General features: G+C 44.5%; 1 protein-coding gene across 5 annotated transcripts in view; it reads left to right on the top strand.

Moving 5' to 3' along the window:
- Window positions 1-15,672, top strand: part of NPAS2 (neuronal PAS domain protein 2) — a 183,954-nt gene that overhangs the window by 97,480 nt on the left and 70,802 nt on the right. For all 5 annotated transcript variants that reach the window (XR_002731472.1, XR_002731471.1, XM_023211375.1 and 2 more), the window contains exon 3: window positions 14,555-14,703. Coding sequence is in view for 3 of the 5 variants with exons in the window: in XM_023211375.1 (XP_023067143.1) it covers window positions 14,555-14,703 (149 nt within the window). In the remaining 2 variants the exon portion in view is untranslated. The remainder of the gene's footprint in view (window positions 1-14,554; window positions 14,704-15,672) is intronic.

The following is a 15,672-nucleotide window of genomic DNA, read 5'->3' as shown; positions in this document are numbered from 1 at the left end:
TATATATTTTTTTTTTTTTTTTTGAGATGGAATCTCGCTCTGTCGCCCAGGGTGGAGTGCAGTGGCGCGATCTCAGGTCACCTCAAGCTCTGCCTCCCGGGTTTACGCCATTCTCCTGCCTCAGCCTCCCGAGTAGCTGGGACTACAGACGCCCGCCACCTCGCCTGGCTAGTTTTTTTTTTTTTTTTTTTTTTTTAGTAGAGACGGGGTTTCACCGTGTTAGCCAGGATGGTCTCGATCTGATGACCTCGTGATCCGCCCATCTCGGCCTCCCAAAGTGCTGGGATTACAGGCTTGAGCCACCGTGCCCGGCTGCCACTGTTAATATTATAGCATATTCCCTATCAGCCTTTTTCATACATTTCCATTCAATTTCTTTTTTTTTTTTTTTTGAGACAGAGTCTAGCTCTGTCGCCTGGGCTGTAGTGCAGTGCAGTGGCACAATGTTGGCTCACTGCAACCTCCACCTCCCGGGTTTAAGCCATCCTCCTGCCTCAGCCTTCCGAGTTACTGCTGGGATTACGTGCATGCACCACCACGCCTGGCTAATTTTTGTATTTTTAGTACAGATGGGGTTTCACCATGTTGGCCAGGCTAGTCTCAAACTCCTGGCCTCAAGTAATCCACCAGCCTTGGCCTCCCAGAGTGCTGGGATTACAGGCGTGAGCCACAGCACCCGGCTTCCATTCTGTTTTAGTAGGAATGTTCACAGATGCTCTTTGTTAATGTGGATGACCAGCTCTAATGTATTCTTTAGAAAAGTTCACCTTTTATGGACAGCACTGTCGTCACTGAGCATCACATGCTGCAGTTGCCTCTTAAAACTGTGAGCACCTATCTGGTATATTTCAGTTCTACCAGAAATTTGTGTTCCTTCTACAACCTCAGTCTTAGGCACTATGGAGACTACAAAAGAAGAACAAGGCCTAGTCCTGATATGCCTTCTAGAAAGGGTCAGTTTGCTCAGTTTATAAAACTTGGATTTGGGAATCCTAGTGCTGCACCCTTTTCAGTTCCTGTCCCATCCTATAATGCAGAGCTAGTGACCCCAGGTAAGATATGCCAGAATTCCCCATCTAGAAGGAACTTGGGTATCAGTGAGTCTTTGGTTTAGGCATGAACTATTCTGGGTTTCTGTTGCTATGTAACAAACCACCCCAAAGTGTGAGGGATTAAAGCAATGGCATTCATTTTGCTCATGGATCTTTAGGGTAGGGCTTGGCAGGGAGTGCCTGTTTTGTTCCAGGTGGTATCAGCCAGAGTAGCTCAAAGATGGTGGGTGGAACCCTATGAAGACACGCTCACTCCCACACCTTTGGTTGATGTTGGCTTTCAACCAGCACGTCGACTGGAAGTAGCTTTCCCTATGGAGCTATGGCTTCCTCACAACACGTGGTCGCATTCAAGGGCGAGTGTCATGGGGAAGCTCCATCTCCTCTTAGTCCCTGGCTTTGGAAGTCAAACACTGTCACTGCTGCTGCTATCTATTCATTAGGAGCCAACAGCCAAAGCCAGCCTATATTCAAGGGAAGGAGAATTAGAACCCATCTTTTGATGAGAGCTTCCGAGAATTTAAAATGCCGTGTGTCAGAATCACCATATCAATGTCCTCTCTATTTTTTAAGAGGAAACTGAAGTCTGTGGGGTTGGGAGTGCCTTGCTTACTCTCTCCTGGCATGGATGCAGAACGAGGATGAGAACTCACATCTTCTGAAGCCTGTCTAATGCTCATCTCAGCCAAGCCAAATCGTCTGGATTCTCCTGTTCCCTCCACCACTCTTCATCTCCCGGTCGGAACCGGGAACATGAAAATAGGATGCCTCATAGAATGCCTTTAGCTCCTCACCATAGAGACCTTCCAAGGACAAGAAGTCACTCTTCAGAGAACTGCACATCTGTTTGCATAGCTACTACTGTACCTCTTATTCAAATACCAGCTCTTTTTGGCAGCAAGGGAGCCTGCTGGTGCTTCCTTCAGCAGTTCTCAACATGGCTTTCCAAGTTGATTGGAAAGCATTTAATTTATGAACTTTCACTCTATTTGGTCAACTGTCTTTGATTCAGAGAGCATCTTCTCTATTCCCCCATCAGGATGTCTCTGTTAACTCAGTTAACAGAACTAGACTTAGTGGAGCCAGTTTAAAAGCTGGCACCCTTGGGAAGAGGCACCAGGAGAAGCATCCTAGTAGCAGGGAAGCCTGATAGATGTTACGGATAGTTTCCCAATGGATGCCAGAGATGCATAAGCTGAAGATATTGCCAGCCAGAGCAGTCCACACTTGAAATGGATTAAAAGGAAGAGCCTGCTAGGAATGGTAGTTTTTTCCCCCTCTTTTCTCTTTTTACTGCTTTTTATCCTCATTCCTGATCCAGCTCAAAGATGAGGAATTCCAATTCAATGGTTTTTAATTTTTTCCCAAGGGAAACATAGGACTTTTGGTGATATATAAAATGCACCTGGACCACTATGCATGTTCTTGTGAATTTAAGGAAGAGAGAGGGCCAAGGACAGAAACTTGGGGGTGCACATTGACATTCACCTGCATGCTCAAACTATTCTTGGCACAGGGCCTCTCCCAGCAGGATGGGAAATGAGCATCTTCCTTCCTCCTCTGTGCCACAGGCCACTCAGAAGAACCTGATCCCATCCCAGCTACAGCCATGCCTCTTGGGCAGCTGGGTGTGAAGTCCAGTCTTGCACACTTAGTGTGCACACCTGTCATCTCTTCACCAAGAAGGAGGGGAGAGAAGCGTTGAGTATGGTGTATATAATATGCATCTGTCTTATGAAATCCTCTCAGAGAAGGGCCTCCAAGGTTCCACCTGTGGGAGAAACCCGAGGGGTGTGGGTGTGGGTGTGGGTGTGGGTGTGTGGGTGTGTGTGGCACTTTGCCTTGGAACCATGGCCCTCTCCTGCCTTGTACTATGTGGTGACTCTCCTTCCTTCGGCCCTCCTGAAATACCATAGACACAGTCCCTTTGTAAGAGTGTGGGGCTGCTGTGCTAGGACTCACTTGGATCCTGAGCTGCAAGTACAACCCTCCTCTGGAATTCAAGAGTTCTAGAGAGCTACGCCTGAGGCACACACCTACTCTCAGAGGGTAGGGAAGCATAGGACAGTAGTTTTATTGGGTTAGTAAAACTCCATGTTGATGTGCAATGGTGGATTCCTTTTGATGCTTTTTTAATGTCAGCTCATTCCAGAGCAATACACTAATACCAAGGGAAGAAGGGCCTGCCCAGTTCATCTGTCATTCTCTTTGTTCTGCAAGAACTACCCAGAAATATGTTTCTTCAAGAGTCTCTTATAATTACAGTCCAGCTCACCCCATATGCTTTTCTGCAAAAGGATCTTATTAACAGCCCCTGCCACCAGGCTTTTATATTCTGTGTTCCCACCCTTTGGTTCCTATGGGTCTTTTGCAAACTCTTTTACTATATGAAAAGATATATGAGAGTTTTGGATCTTGGTGAGATGGAGTTAGCCTACTCCGTCCTGTCCATTACAATGAATGCAGCTGTAAAGCCTGAGCAGAATTCATGAAACAGCTATTTGAGGACCCTGAAGAGTAAATAGTAGGGTGCAGATTGGGGAAGCACTACCAAACCAGCAGCGAGTTCACCATTTTTTCCCCTGTAATATCTCCTAGCATAGACTCAGTGCCCCACACCCAGAAGTGGGCCTCTGCTGACAGAGAGAGGACCAGGAGCTCTAGTAGTGGCTTAAGGAGCAGGAACAAGGTCTCCTAATGCTCAGATTGTGCAAGGTTAAATCTGTCCTTTTTTGTTTTTTTCTCTATTTCCTTGCATCCTGGAAGCAATCCTCCCACAGCAGCACAGCAGAAGCAGCAATGACAATCAGAATCCACATGAAACCTTTTATGCAGAGGGCGGGGAACCTCTCTCCAGACAGAGCAGCTACACTTCCAAGAGGGTGGGATGAAACCCTGCTGCTTTCTTCCCCCTTGCTGTCTATCTTCCTACTGCTTGGCCCCAGATGAAAGTGCAGAGGTAGGTAGTATGAGGCAGGGCAGGATAAATAGAGCCAGCTTTCTGGCCAATGGAACGGAAAGGGAGCCTCGGAACCAGAAGGTACTGGGCAGATTTCAGAGAGGGAGGTGCTCAGAAAAGTGACTCTATAAAGCTGGTTGTGAGTTTCTGCGCCGACCCCTGAGCTGAATCTGCATGGATCTGATCTTGAGCAGCATACCGTAGACCCTCAGGTCTGAACTTCAGAATAGACCACCACCCAGGGTCTAAGACTGGCCATGTGGAACGTATTTTAGTAGCACTATGAATTTCTCATCAGAAACCAGGGAAGCCTTCTGATAGGGGTACAATATTTTTTAAATGTTGAAAGAAAAGAGCTATTAACCCAGAATTCTACATGCAGTGAAAATATCCTTCAGGAATGAAGGTAAAATGAAGATATTCTCCAATGAATGAAAACTTCCTGTCCAGAGACCTGCTCTGAGAGAGTTACTAAAGGTTTTTTCAGCAGAAAGGAAATGACACTAAATAGAAACTTGGAATAGGAAGAATAAAGGAAGAATAACAGAAATGGTAAATATTTGACAAAAACAGCATAATCTGATAGGGTATTCAGTGTATGTATAGACAGCACATAAGACAATTGCTGCATAAAAAAGGGGGGAAGGTAGAGGGGGCTGTATAGAGAAAAGTTTCTAGATTCCATTTGGAATGATAAAATATTCTATGTGGACTTTGAAAAGACAAGTTTATATATTACAATCCCTAAAATTATTACTAAAAGTCATACAAAGAAATATAGAGGGCAAAGAAATAGATAAATTAAAATGGAATACTAAAAAATGTTTAAATAATCCAAAAGAGGCCGGGCGCGGTGGCTCAAGCCTGTAATCCCAGCACTTTGGGAGGCCGAGATGGGCGGATCACAAGGTCAGGAGATCGAGACCATCCTGGCTAACATGGTGAAACCCCGTCTCTACTAAAATACAAAAAACTAGCCGGGCGAGATGGCGGGCGCCTGTAGTCCCAGCTACTCGGGAGGCTGAGGCAGGAGAATGGCATGAACCCGGGAGACGGAGCTTGCAGTGAGCTGAGATCCGGCCACTGCACTCCAGCCTGGGCGACAGAGCGAGACTCCGTCTCAAAAAAAAAAAAAAAAAAAAAAAAATAATCCAAAAGAAATCAGGAAAGGGGAAATAACCCAAACAAAGAATGAACAAACAGAAAACATATTAAAACAGAAGATATAAATCCAAGCATATCAGTGATTACATTAAATGCAAATTGTCTAAATATGCCAACTAAAAAACAGATTTTGTTGCAATGATTTTTTTTTCAATAACCTAAATATATGCTGTCCGCAAGACAGTCAACTCAAATATGATGATATAGATAGAGGGTAAAAGTAAAACTATGGAAAATGATATACCACACAAACACTAATTAAAGAAAGCTAGAATGGTTCTATTACTATTAAATGAAATAGATTTCAGAGCAATGAAATTTACTAGGAATGAAGAGTGACATTACATAATGATAAAGGATCAATTCACCAAGAACAGATAACAATTCTAATATGTATACACCTAAAAACAAAGCTTCAAAGTACATGAAGCACAACCTGAAGAAGTTAGATGAGTCTTTAATATGCTCCTCTTAGGAATAGAACTAGTAGAGTAAACGTCAGCAAGGATATAGAATAATTGAAAAATACCAACATCAGCCAACAGAATCTGATTAGTATTTGAACAACATTCCACTCAACAATAGCAGAATACACATATTTTCAAGTACATATTGAACATCTACCAAGGTAGACCAAACCCTGCTTCATAAAACAAATGTAAATAAATTCATATGAAAAAGTAGAAACAGAAAGATAGCAGGAAAAATATCTCCACATCTTGGAAATTAAACAACGAACTTTGTAGTAATCCATGGGTCAAAGAGAAAGTCTCAACGATATTAGAAAATATTTTAGTTGAATAGAAATGAACATATAACATTTCAAAATTAGTGGGTTGCGTTAAAGCAATGCTTAGAGGGAAACTTGCAACATTAAATGCTCATATTAGAAAAAAAGGAAAGGTCTCAAATCAACAAGTAACCTTCTACCCCAAGAAACTAGAAACAGAAAAGCAAAATAAACTCACAACAAGAAAGATGGAAATTAGATATAAACACAGAAAGTAATAAAATTAAAAACAGAAAAACAATACAGAAAAATCAACTAAACTAAAAGGTGGCTTTTTAAAAGATTGGCCAGGCACAGTGGCTCATGCCTGTAATCCCAGCAGTTTGGGAGGCCGAGGTGGGGGGATCACTTGAGGTCAGGAGTTCAAGACCAGCCTGACCACTATGCTGAAACCCCGTCTCTACTAAAAATACAAAAATTAGTCAGGTGTGGTGGCAGGTGCCTGTAATTCCAACTACTTGGTAGGCTGAGGCAGGAGAATCGCTTGAACCTGGGAGGTGGAGGTTGCAATGAGCTGAGATCATGTCATTGCACTTCATCCTGGGTGACAAGAGCGAAACTCCATCTAAAAAAAATAATAAAAATAATATAAAGTCAATAAAATGGATAAGTCTGTCAAGGGACTGAAAAAGGCACAATTTATTAGTAGCAGGAATAAGAAGGGGTATCATTAGATATTTTGAGAAATTCAAAGGGTCATAAGGAAATACTATGAACAATTAGATCCACATGAAATCCAACCACTTAGATGAGATGGGCCAATTACTTAAAAACCACAACTACCAAACTCACAAAAGATGAAAGAGAAAACCTAGAGTCCTGTAACTAAGAAATTGAATTTGTATTTGAAAACCTGAACAGGAAATCTCCAGACCCAGATGATTTCACTGGTGAATTCTGCCAAACATTAAAAGAAGAAATGTCACCAGTTCTGTTCACACTCTTCCAGAAAGTTGAAGATGAGGAAGTACTTTCCAATTTATTTTATGATACCAGCATTACCCAAAGACAGTATGAGAAAGGAAATCTACAGAACAGCATTTTTCATAAGTATAGATACAAAATTTCTCAACAATACATTAGCAAACTATATCCAACTATATATACATATATTTTTAAAATTACGATCAAGTAGAGCTTATCTAGGAAATGCAAGGCTGTTCAGAATTCAAAAATCAATGTAATCCACTATGTTATGAAGTTATAAAAGAAAAACCACATGATTATATCAATTGATGCGGAAAAAGACTTTGGCAGAATGCAACATCTATTCATGAAATAAAAATTAATACTTAAACTAGATTATAAATCTAAATGTAAAATACATAAAACTATAAAATCATAAGAAACAAAAATAGGAGACAGTCTTTGTAGTCTATAAAGTTAGACAAAGAGTTCCTAGACCTAACACCAAAAGTACAACTCATAAGAGAAAAAATTGTTAACCTGGACCTCATCAAAATTAAAAACTCACTCTGTAAGTTACTATTAAGAGAATGAAAAGGCAAGCAATAGTCGGGTAGAAAATACTGACAAATCACGTATCTGACAAAAGACTTGTGTCCGGAAAATACAAGCAACTCTCAAATCTCAATATTAAGGAAGTAGACAACCCAATTTTAAAATGGGCAAAAGATATGAACAGATGCTTCCTCAAAGAGGGTCTACAGATGTCAAAAAAAGTGAAAAGATGTCCACTGCCATTAGCCGTTAGAGACATGCAAATTAAGCCACTAATAATGTACCACCTCAACTTTCTTAGATTAGCTAAAATATAAAGTACTGATAGTATTAATTCCCTTTAAGGTTGTAGAACACTGGATCATTCATTGCTGGTAGAGAGGTAGAATGGCATGGCCACCCTGGAAGACAGTTTGGTAGTTTCTTATAAACATATAGTTTCCATATGACCCAGATGTTCTAGTCCTGGGTTCTTTACTTCAGAAAAATACAAACACATTCACCGAAAAACCTGTACACCAATGGGCATAGCAGCTCTATTCATAATTACCCAAACTGGAAACAATCCAAATTTCTTCAATGGGTGAGTGCATGAACTGGCTGTGGAACATCCACACAGTAGAAAACTACTCACCAACGAGAAGGCTCACAGTATTGACAGACACAAGTTGGATAAATCTCAAAGGCATTATGCTGGGGAGAAGCAGCCAGGCTCAGAAGGTTACATGCTCTAGGATTATACTTTTATGACATTCTCGAAAAGAGAGCATAGGGATGGAGAACAGAGGAGAGCTGGCCAGGGTTTTCAGGGAGTGGAGGGCATGAGAGAGTTTTGTAGAGAGCTGTCTCGTGTCTTGATGGTGATGACTGTTCCACACATTTATACATGTGCTAAAACGCATAGAACCGTGCCCCTGAAGAAAAAGGCTCACTGTGTGTTAATTTTAAGGAAAAACAAAAAACAAACGTTTTAAAGCATCCAGCGTCAGCGTCACTTTTTCGAGGCTAATGAAGCTTGACCGAACCTCACTTGGCTCTTTCCGTGTATCCCCCGCTGCGGTCGCCGGGGAGCAGCGGTGCAGTGCTGGGCTTTGGGGTGGAGGAGCTTCCTGGACCCTTCCTGTCTCTACTCACTTCCCATTGAGTTGGGTTCCTCATCCTTTTCTGAGGACTCATATCATTTCCTTTCCCTGTCCCCACTCATCCAAAAGCTCAGACCAGGATTGCTTGGTCTGCCATTCACGGCTGTGCCATCAGCCTCCCCCTGCCTCCCCACCCTATCCTTTCCTTCTCCAATTGAGCCCGACTCTGCTGCCAGACTTGACCACCCGGCTTTCCCCTGGGCTGTCCTCTCCACTCCTGACCATGCACCCCTCGAAGCCATCTCATATGCTTGCCTCTGGGGACTCTGTGGCTGGGCTCCCTCCTTGGTGAACACCCTTGACAATTCGTTGGAACTTCGCACTGGGCAGTAGTGTATTGCACCCCCTGTACCAGCTTCTGAGGAGTGAGTTCAATCTCCTCCTCTAGACACTGAGCTGCTTTTAGCTGAGGGCCAGGACCTCTTCACTGGTGCCTCCTCCATATTGCTTGATGGAGCGCCTTGTGCACAGAAGGTGCAAATCAGAGAAGATAGAACAAAGGATATTTTTCCTGTGTCTCATTGCCCTGGTCCAGAGACCCCTCAAATCAGAAGTGGAAGAGGCCCTGTCAAAGGGGGAGGGCGTGGGGAGATGTTAATCAAAGGGTAGAAAGCTTCGGTTAGACAGGAGGAATCAGATTTTGAGATCTGTTGCACAGCAGGGTGACTATAGTTAATAACAACACACAGTGTTGTATATTTCAAAATTGCAAGGAGAGTAAATGTCAGATGTCTCACCACAGATAAGTGAAGTGACAGATATGGTAATTAGCTTCATTCAATCATTCCATGTTGTGTATATATATATATATATATACATCTAAACATCGCATTGTACCCCATAAACATGTACCATTATTATGGGTCCTGGAAGGTAACCTGTCACCCACTTCCCTAGAGGTCTGTCTGTATTGCATTTAATAAATAGATGTTTGAGTTCCACCCATGAGTGCCTTTCTGCCTCAATCCCCTACCGTGTGTATCCAGGTAGGCTAGTTGTGCCGTGTGGCACACAATCCCCAAATCTCATTAAAGCCGATGTGCTCATCGGCTTTAATGAGGAATGAGGCAGATTTTGCCTCATTTTTTTAAAAGGAATGAGGCAGATTTTGCACAGACTCTTCATGCTTCTCCCTGGGAACCGACACATGGCACTTGTGCCTACATGTTCTTGGCTGAGCGAAGGGGCAGGGAAGCGCAATCCTACTGTGTCTAGAAGACAAACTGGAAATGTTTGGTGAACAGAAATCCTAACACCACAGGTGACCACCACAGTGGGAAAGGCCGCTCCTCCTAGGAGCCGAAGTGAGGGTCACAGTCTTCCCTTGATTTCTTGCAGTATCCTTCCCCAAGAGGGAGCGCAAACACCAGCCTCCTGTTAGCGTGTGGCACTGTTTCTCTGCACGGCGTGCTTAGTTTTTGTGCTATAAACTCAGGCAGCCAGAATGAGTCACTCTCAGTTCTGTGTTCCCAGAACACTGGGTCCATAGGTCCATAACAGATCATGCCATGGTGATTTGGAGGGAGCTGTAGGAAGTGGCAGGAGGGTGCACAGCCTCACAGCGTGGGCCCTGGGCAGCCTGTGCCACCACTTCCCAGACCTGTGATGTTGGTGAGTTACACGGCCGCTCAGTGCCGCGCTCCTTCCCCTTGGAATGGAAATGCAATAGTACCTGCCTTAAAGGGTTGCCATGAGGACTGAAGGAATGAATGGATGTGTAAAGCTCTTAACGTGGTGCCCGTTACATACATAGTAAGTGCCCGGCAAATGTTACCTGTGTAACCCGACCCAAACTCCCAAGATGCCCGATGATGGACGCTTCAGAACAGATAACCTAAGGCCCTGCATTCAAAAATCAATATCCATGTATATTTAAAACACACACATACCTTCCCTTCCTCCCTCCCTTGGTCTCTCTCTCGCTCTCTCCTATCTTCTCTCTCTCTCTCTCTCTTATTCTCTCTCTCTCTCATCTTTTACTATTTCTCTCTCTCTCTTAATAAGAAGATAACAAACAACCCAACTGGAAAATAGGCAGAAGGTTTGAACAAACACTTCACAAAATAAGATACATAAATGGCCTTTAAGCATGTAAAAAGATGTCCAACATCACTCGTCACCAGAAAAATGCAAATCCAAGCCATAACATTTCAATGGCTAAAGTTAAAAAAAAAAAAAAAAAAAACGCTCATAACACAAGTGTTGACAGGGATTGCAGCAACCGGGACTTTCATACATTGCTGGTGGAAAAGCAAAGACAGTGTAGCCAGCTTTGTGCAGCCCTGTCTTATCAGGTTAAACATACGCTTACCAGATGACCCAGCAATTCCATGCCTCTGTATTCACCCAAGAGAAATGAATGCCTCTATCTATACAAAGATCTGTACCTGAGTATTCAGAATGGCGTTATTCTTATTACCCCCAAACTGGAAATGAACCAGATGTGTGCCATGTTCATACACAGGAATACTAGTCAGCAGGAAAAAGGAATGGGATGTTAATATGTGTAGCAACACGATGCATCTCAAAAGTGTCATGCTAAATCAAAGTAAAAGACTGTATACTGTGATTCCAGGGCTGTTAAATTCTAGACCAGGTGAAACTACCCGCAGATCAGTGGTTGCCTGTGGCTGTGGCTGGGGGTGGGCGGGTCAGTCACAAAGACACAGGAGAAACCTCTTTAGGAAGAGGGAACTGTTATCTTGATTTTGGTGGTAGTTACCCAATTAATACACCAAACTATGCACTTGAAATGGATGAATTTTATTGAATTTAAAAAATGCCTTAAAACCCCAAAGCCTGGCCAGGCATGGTGCCTCATGCCTGTAATCCCAGCACATTTGGAGGCCGAGGCTGGTGGATCACCTGAGGTCAGGAGTTTGAGACCAGCCTGGTCAACATGGTGAAACCCCATCTCTCCTAAAAAATACAAAAATTAGCCGGGTGTGGTGGCTCGTGCCTGTAATCCCAGCTACTCGGGAGGTTGAGGCAGGAGAATCGCTTGAACTGGGAGGCGCAGGTTGTAGTGAGCTGAGATCGCAGTTTTCTACACTCCAGCCTGGGCGACAAGAGTGAGACTCTCTCTCTCAAAAACAAAAAACCAAAGCCTGGTTGTTGGGGTGTGTTTCCAAACCTTCGTCCCAGTGTCTGTGTGTGGTGGTCTCGGGGCCTGCCGAGAGGACCCTCTTTTTGGGAATAAGGTCATTCCAGGCTCATTTTCTTTCTCTTGCCTGAGAGCAGCAGAACCAGCTGACAGCGACCAGTTTCCAGTGGGCACCACCGTGTGTCCCAGCCGGAGGTGGATGGAAACAAGCTTGTGTCTCTGTCACTAACGATGGGAGCCTTCGTCAGAGTTGCTGCCAGGCCGTGTTGGTCGTCGTCATACCCGTTGAAGAAGAGAACAGAGCAGTAATGAGCTGGGTGTTATCGGCTCACAAATAATTTATAATGGGCAAACTAGGACAGGAACAGAGCTTTTTTTGGCTAAGGAGGTTGCATGTCACTCTTTAAAATCTAGGCCAAAAAATTATTTATAATGCATAGACACTCACTCGGAAAGTTAAAGGGTTCCTTTCTTCTCTCCCGTGTGTTTGAACATGGTCTTTTAGCCTGGACTAGCAACAAGACGCCGCAACATCTTGCTGCCACGCCTGCAGTTAGTGTGTGATGTGAGAGAGCGCAGGTAGAGAGTGGCTCGGCGAGGGACAGGGCCTTTGTAGAAGTCCCTTAATCCAGAATCCAAGAACAGACAGGGAGGAGGGGAGAGGCAGGAGAAGACCCCTAGGTAAAGGGTGGTGACCGTGCACATTAGCTGAGCTTTGAGGAATTGCCCACATCAGGAAACAGCCTAAACTGAGATAGGACAGGTAAAAGATGGGTCGTGAACATGTGTGTTGAAATAAAGGCAGGTTGTGTGCAATTAAGCAGGAGCAAACTGAGTGGTTAGGGTCCTCGTGGTGTCTAGGGAAAGGGTTTTGGAAATATGTCCCTTTATGTCCAAGGGCTGTCCGGGGAAGCAGAGTCTTTGTTGATATTGTTACCTATAGATACTTATACCTGCTCCAAGGGAGGTGGATCCGAATCCAGCAGCACACTCTGTCCTGACCACGCATTGGCCAGGAGCCTCCTGGTGAAGGATTTGCTCCCCTGGGAACCATGATCCCGGGCCCCAGGTGCCTGGAAAAGCAGCAGTGTTTTATGGGCCTGGCCTCTGGGGCCCCTGTTCTCTCTCTTGAGAGCAGATTTCTGGAACAAGTCTGTCTTCAGTGAATTGGGGAGGAGTGAGCCAGCTTTCTCAGCCCTGCATCACCTTCAAATACGTGGATTGTTGATGAAGGGCCTGTGGCATGTCATTGAAGATGGAGGCCCCTCAAGTAGCGCTGCTTCTGCACTTCTCAGGAGGGCTTTCTGCATCACGTGTTCCTTGTTGGGTGTTTTTTTTTTTTTTTTTTTTTTTTGAGATGGAGTTTCGCTCTGTCGCCCAGGCTGGAGTGCAGTGGCCAGATCTCAGCTCACTGCAAGCTCCGCCTCCCGGGTTCACGCCGTTCTCCTGCCTCAGCCTCCCGAGTAGCTGGGACTACAGGCACCCGCCACCTCGCCCGGCTAGTTTTTTGTATTTTTTTTTTAGTAGAGACGGGGTTTCACCAGGTTAGCCAGGATGGTCTCGATCTCCTGACCTCGTGATCTGCCTGTCTCGGCCTCCCAAAGTGCTGGGATTACAGGCTTGAGCCATCGCACCTGGCCCCCTTGTTGGTTGTTAATTAGAGCATCCCTGAGAGCCACGACTCCCTACTCAAGTTCCTGAGGATCTCAGGGTCCTCAGAGGTGCTTGGGTGGCTTGGGGGAGGCCCCTCCCCTCAAACGCAGCAGCTTCACTTTGATCTCTCCTATAGGTGTGCAGCACAGGGTGTCGCTTATTTAAAATAGACTATTTTTTGGAGCATTTTTAGGCTCACAGACCAATTGAGTGAAAGACACAGAGTTCCCATATCCCTCTGGGCCCTCCCTAGACACACTCAGCCTCCCCCATTGTCAGCGTCCCCCACCAGAGTGGTGCATTAGTTATAGCTGATAAGCTTACACTGACACATTGTTACCACCCAGAGTTAACATCAAGGTGCACTCTTGTGTTGTACATTCTCCAAGTCTAGACAAATGTGTAATGACACATATCCACCAGTACGGTGTCATACAGAATGGATTCACTGCCCTGAAAATCCTCTCTTCCTCCCTCTCTAACCCCTAGCAACCACTGAGCTTTATGCTGTCTCTGTAGTTTTGCATTTTCCAGAATGTCATATACTTGCTATCATACAGTGTGTAGCTTTTTCAGACCGGCTTCTCCAACTTAGTAATATGCATTTAACTTTCCTCCATGTCATTTTAAAAAGGGTTCATCTCCTCTTAGCAGCTTGACAGCCATGTGCAGTACCTGTCCTATGTCCGCCCTGGGTCTGCACAGCCCTGGCTGTTGTGGGCAGGGTGTCTCTTGCCTCCCTGAACAGGGCGATGAGCTCTTTGGAGCAGGGGCCAGGACATAGGTGCTGGTGGCACACGGGACACCTGGCCACCCCTTGGGCCCCGGAACCAGGCTGGGTGTTCTGGATTGAAGGGGACACGGTTTGAGTCTTAGGAAGGGTTCTCTGAGCACAGCCATCTCAGCAGTGTGTCCTTTGCTCTCTGAAAGCGAAAGCTCTGTGAAGTCCGAGTGAGCAGCATCCGACCTCAGAGGTAATCTGTGTAAGATTTTGCGGCTGAGTCAGAACTCACTGATTATTAATGCAGTCTGTCTTTGTGGCCAAGAGTCTAGCAAAACATTTTCTATCCTCCTGCCTCGGAAATGTGGCCAGTGTGACCTTCCTGAAAGAGTGTTTTGATAAGATAGATGATCACAATAGAATGTGCTCTAATAGAAAGTGCTTCTGTTTCATCGCAAAGCCTTTGTGACGTGGATTGTTCCAGTAACCTGCTCGTTTTGTGTTTACAGAGCTTCTCGAAACAAGTCTGAGAAGAAGCGTCGGGACCAGTTCAATGTTCTCATCAAAGAGCTCAGTTCCATGCTGCCTGGTAACACACGGAAAATGGACAAAACCACCGTGTTGGAAAAGGTCATCGGATTTTTGCAGAAACACAATGGTAAAGGTCACCCTTCTCTCTGTTTTTCTTCTTCCCTGCCCTGTCCGTGTGGTGATGACTTCACCAATCTGGGCTGCCTGGCTGGTTTTGTCTCCCCAGCCAGGCCCAGCCTTACCAGTTGAGGGCTTCCCACTTCAAAGGCACTCCACCCTCTATCAGCCCATCTCTGGCTAGGTGGGGAGAGAGCACACACCTCCCAATTGCATTATAAGCCAGATGAGAGAATCCAAAACAACCTCACAGGCAGCACCCAGCCGAAGCAGTGTGGCATTCACAGTGACAACATCTTGATCAAAAATCCCTGGCATAAGTTTCTTTTATTTAATGCTGAACAGACGCAGTGGCTGAGTACTGCCTTCCTGTGGGATCAGACTGTGTGGGTCATTTCATCCCTCTCTGCCACTGCCCTCGAACTCTTTGGTCTTTGGAGCTACATCATGAAAAAATACAGTGAAAAGAATGTATTTTCTTAATGTCACATTCATTGTGTTTTTATTGAGATATAATTTCCATCCCATAAAATTCACCATTTTAAAGTGTAGAGTGCAGGCATCTTTAGCATATTCACAAGGTGATGTAACCATCACCACTATCTAATTTCATCACGCTGAAAAAGAAACCCTGTATCCATTAGCGATCATTTCCCGTTCTTCCCCCTCCCTCCAGATCCTGCCAACCACTAATCTATTTTCTATCTCTATCAGTTCCCCTATTCTAGGCATTTTATACAAATAGAATCATACGGTATGTGGTCTTTTGTATGTGGCTTCTTTCACTTAGCATCTGTGTTTTAGCACGCGAGAGTACTTCATTCCATTTTATGGACCAACAGTATTCCGTTGTATGGATATATTAATACCATATTTTGATTAACCATTCATCAGTTGATGGATATTTGGGTTGTTTATAATTTTTGGAAATTATGAATGATGCTGCTGTGAACATTCATGTACAAATCTGTAAGTTGAT

This window comes from Piliocolobus tephrosceles, chromosome 15, assembly GCF_002776525.5.
Source record: "Piliocolobus tephrosceles isolate RC106 chromosome 15, ASM277652v3, whole genome shotgun sequence".
In the NCBI taxonomy this organism is placed as follows: domain Eukaryota; kingdom Metazoa; phylum Chordata; class Mammalia; order Primates; family Cercopithecidae; genus Piliocolobus; species Piliocolobus tephrosceles.
The sequence above is the reverse complement of the archived record's forward strand: the minus strand, read 5'-3'. Positions and strand labels throughout refer to the sequence as shown.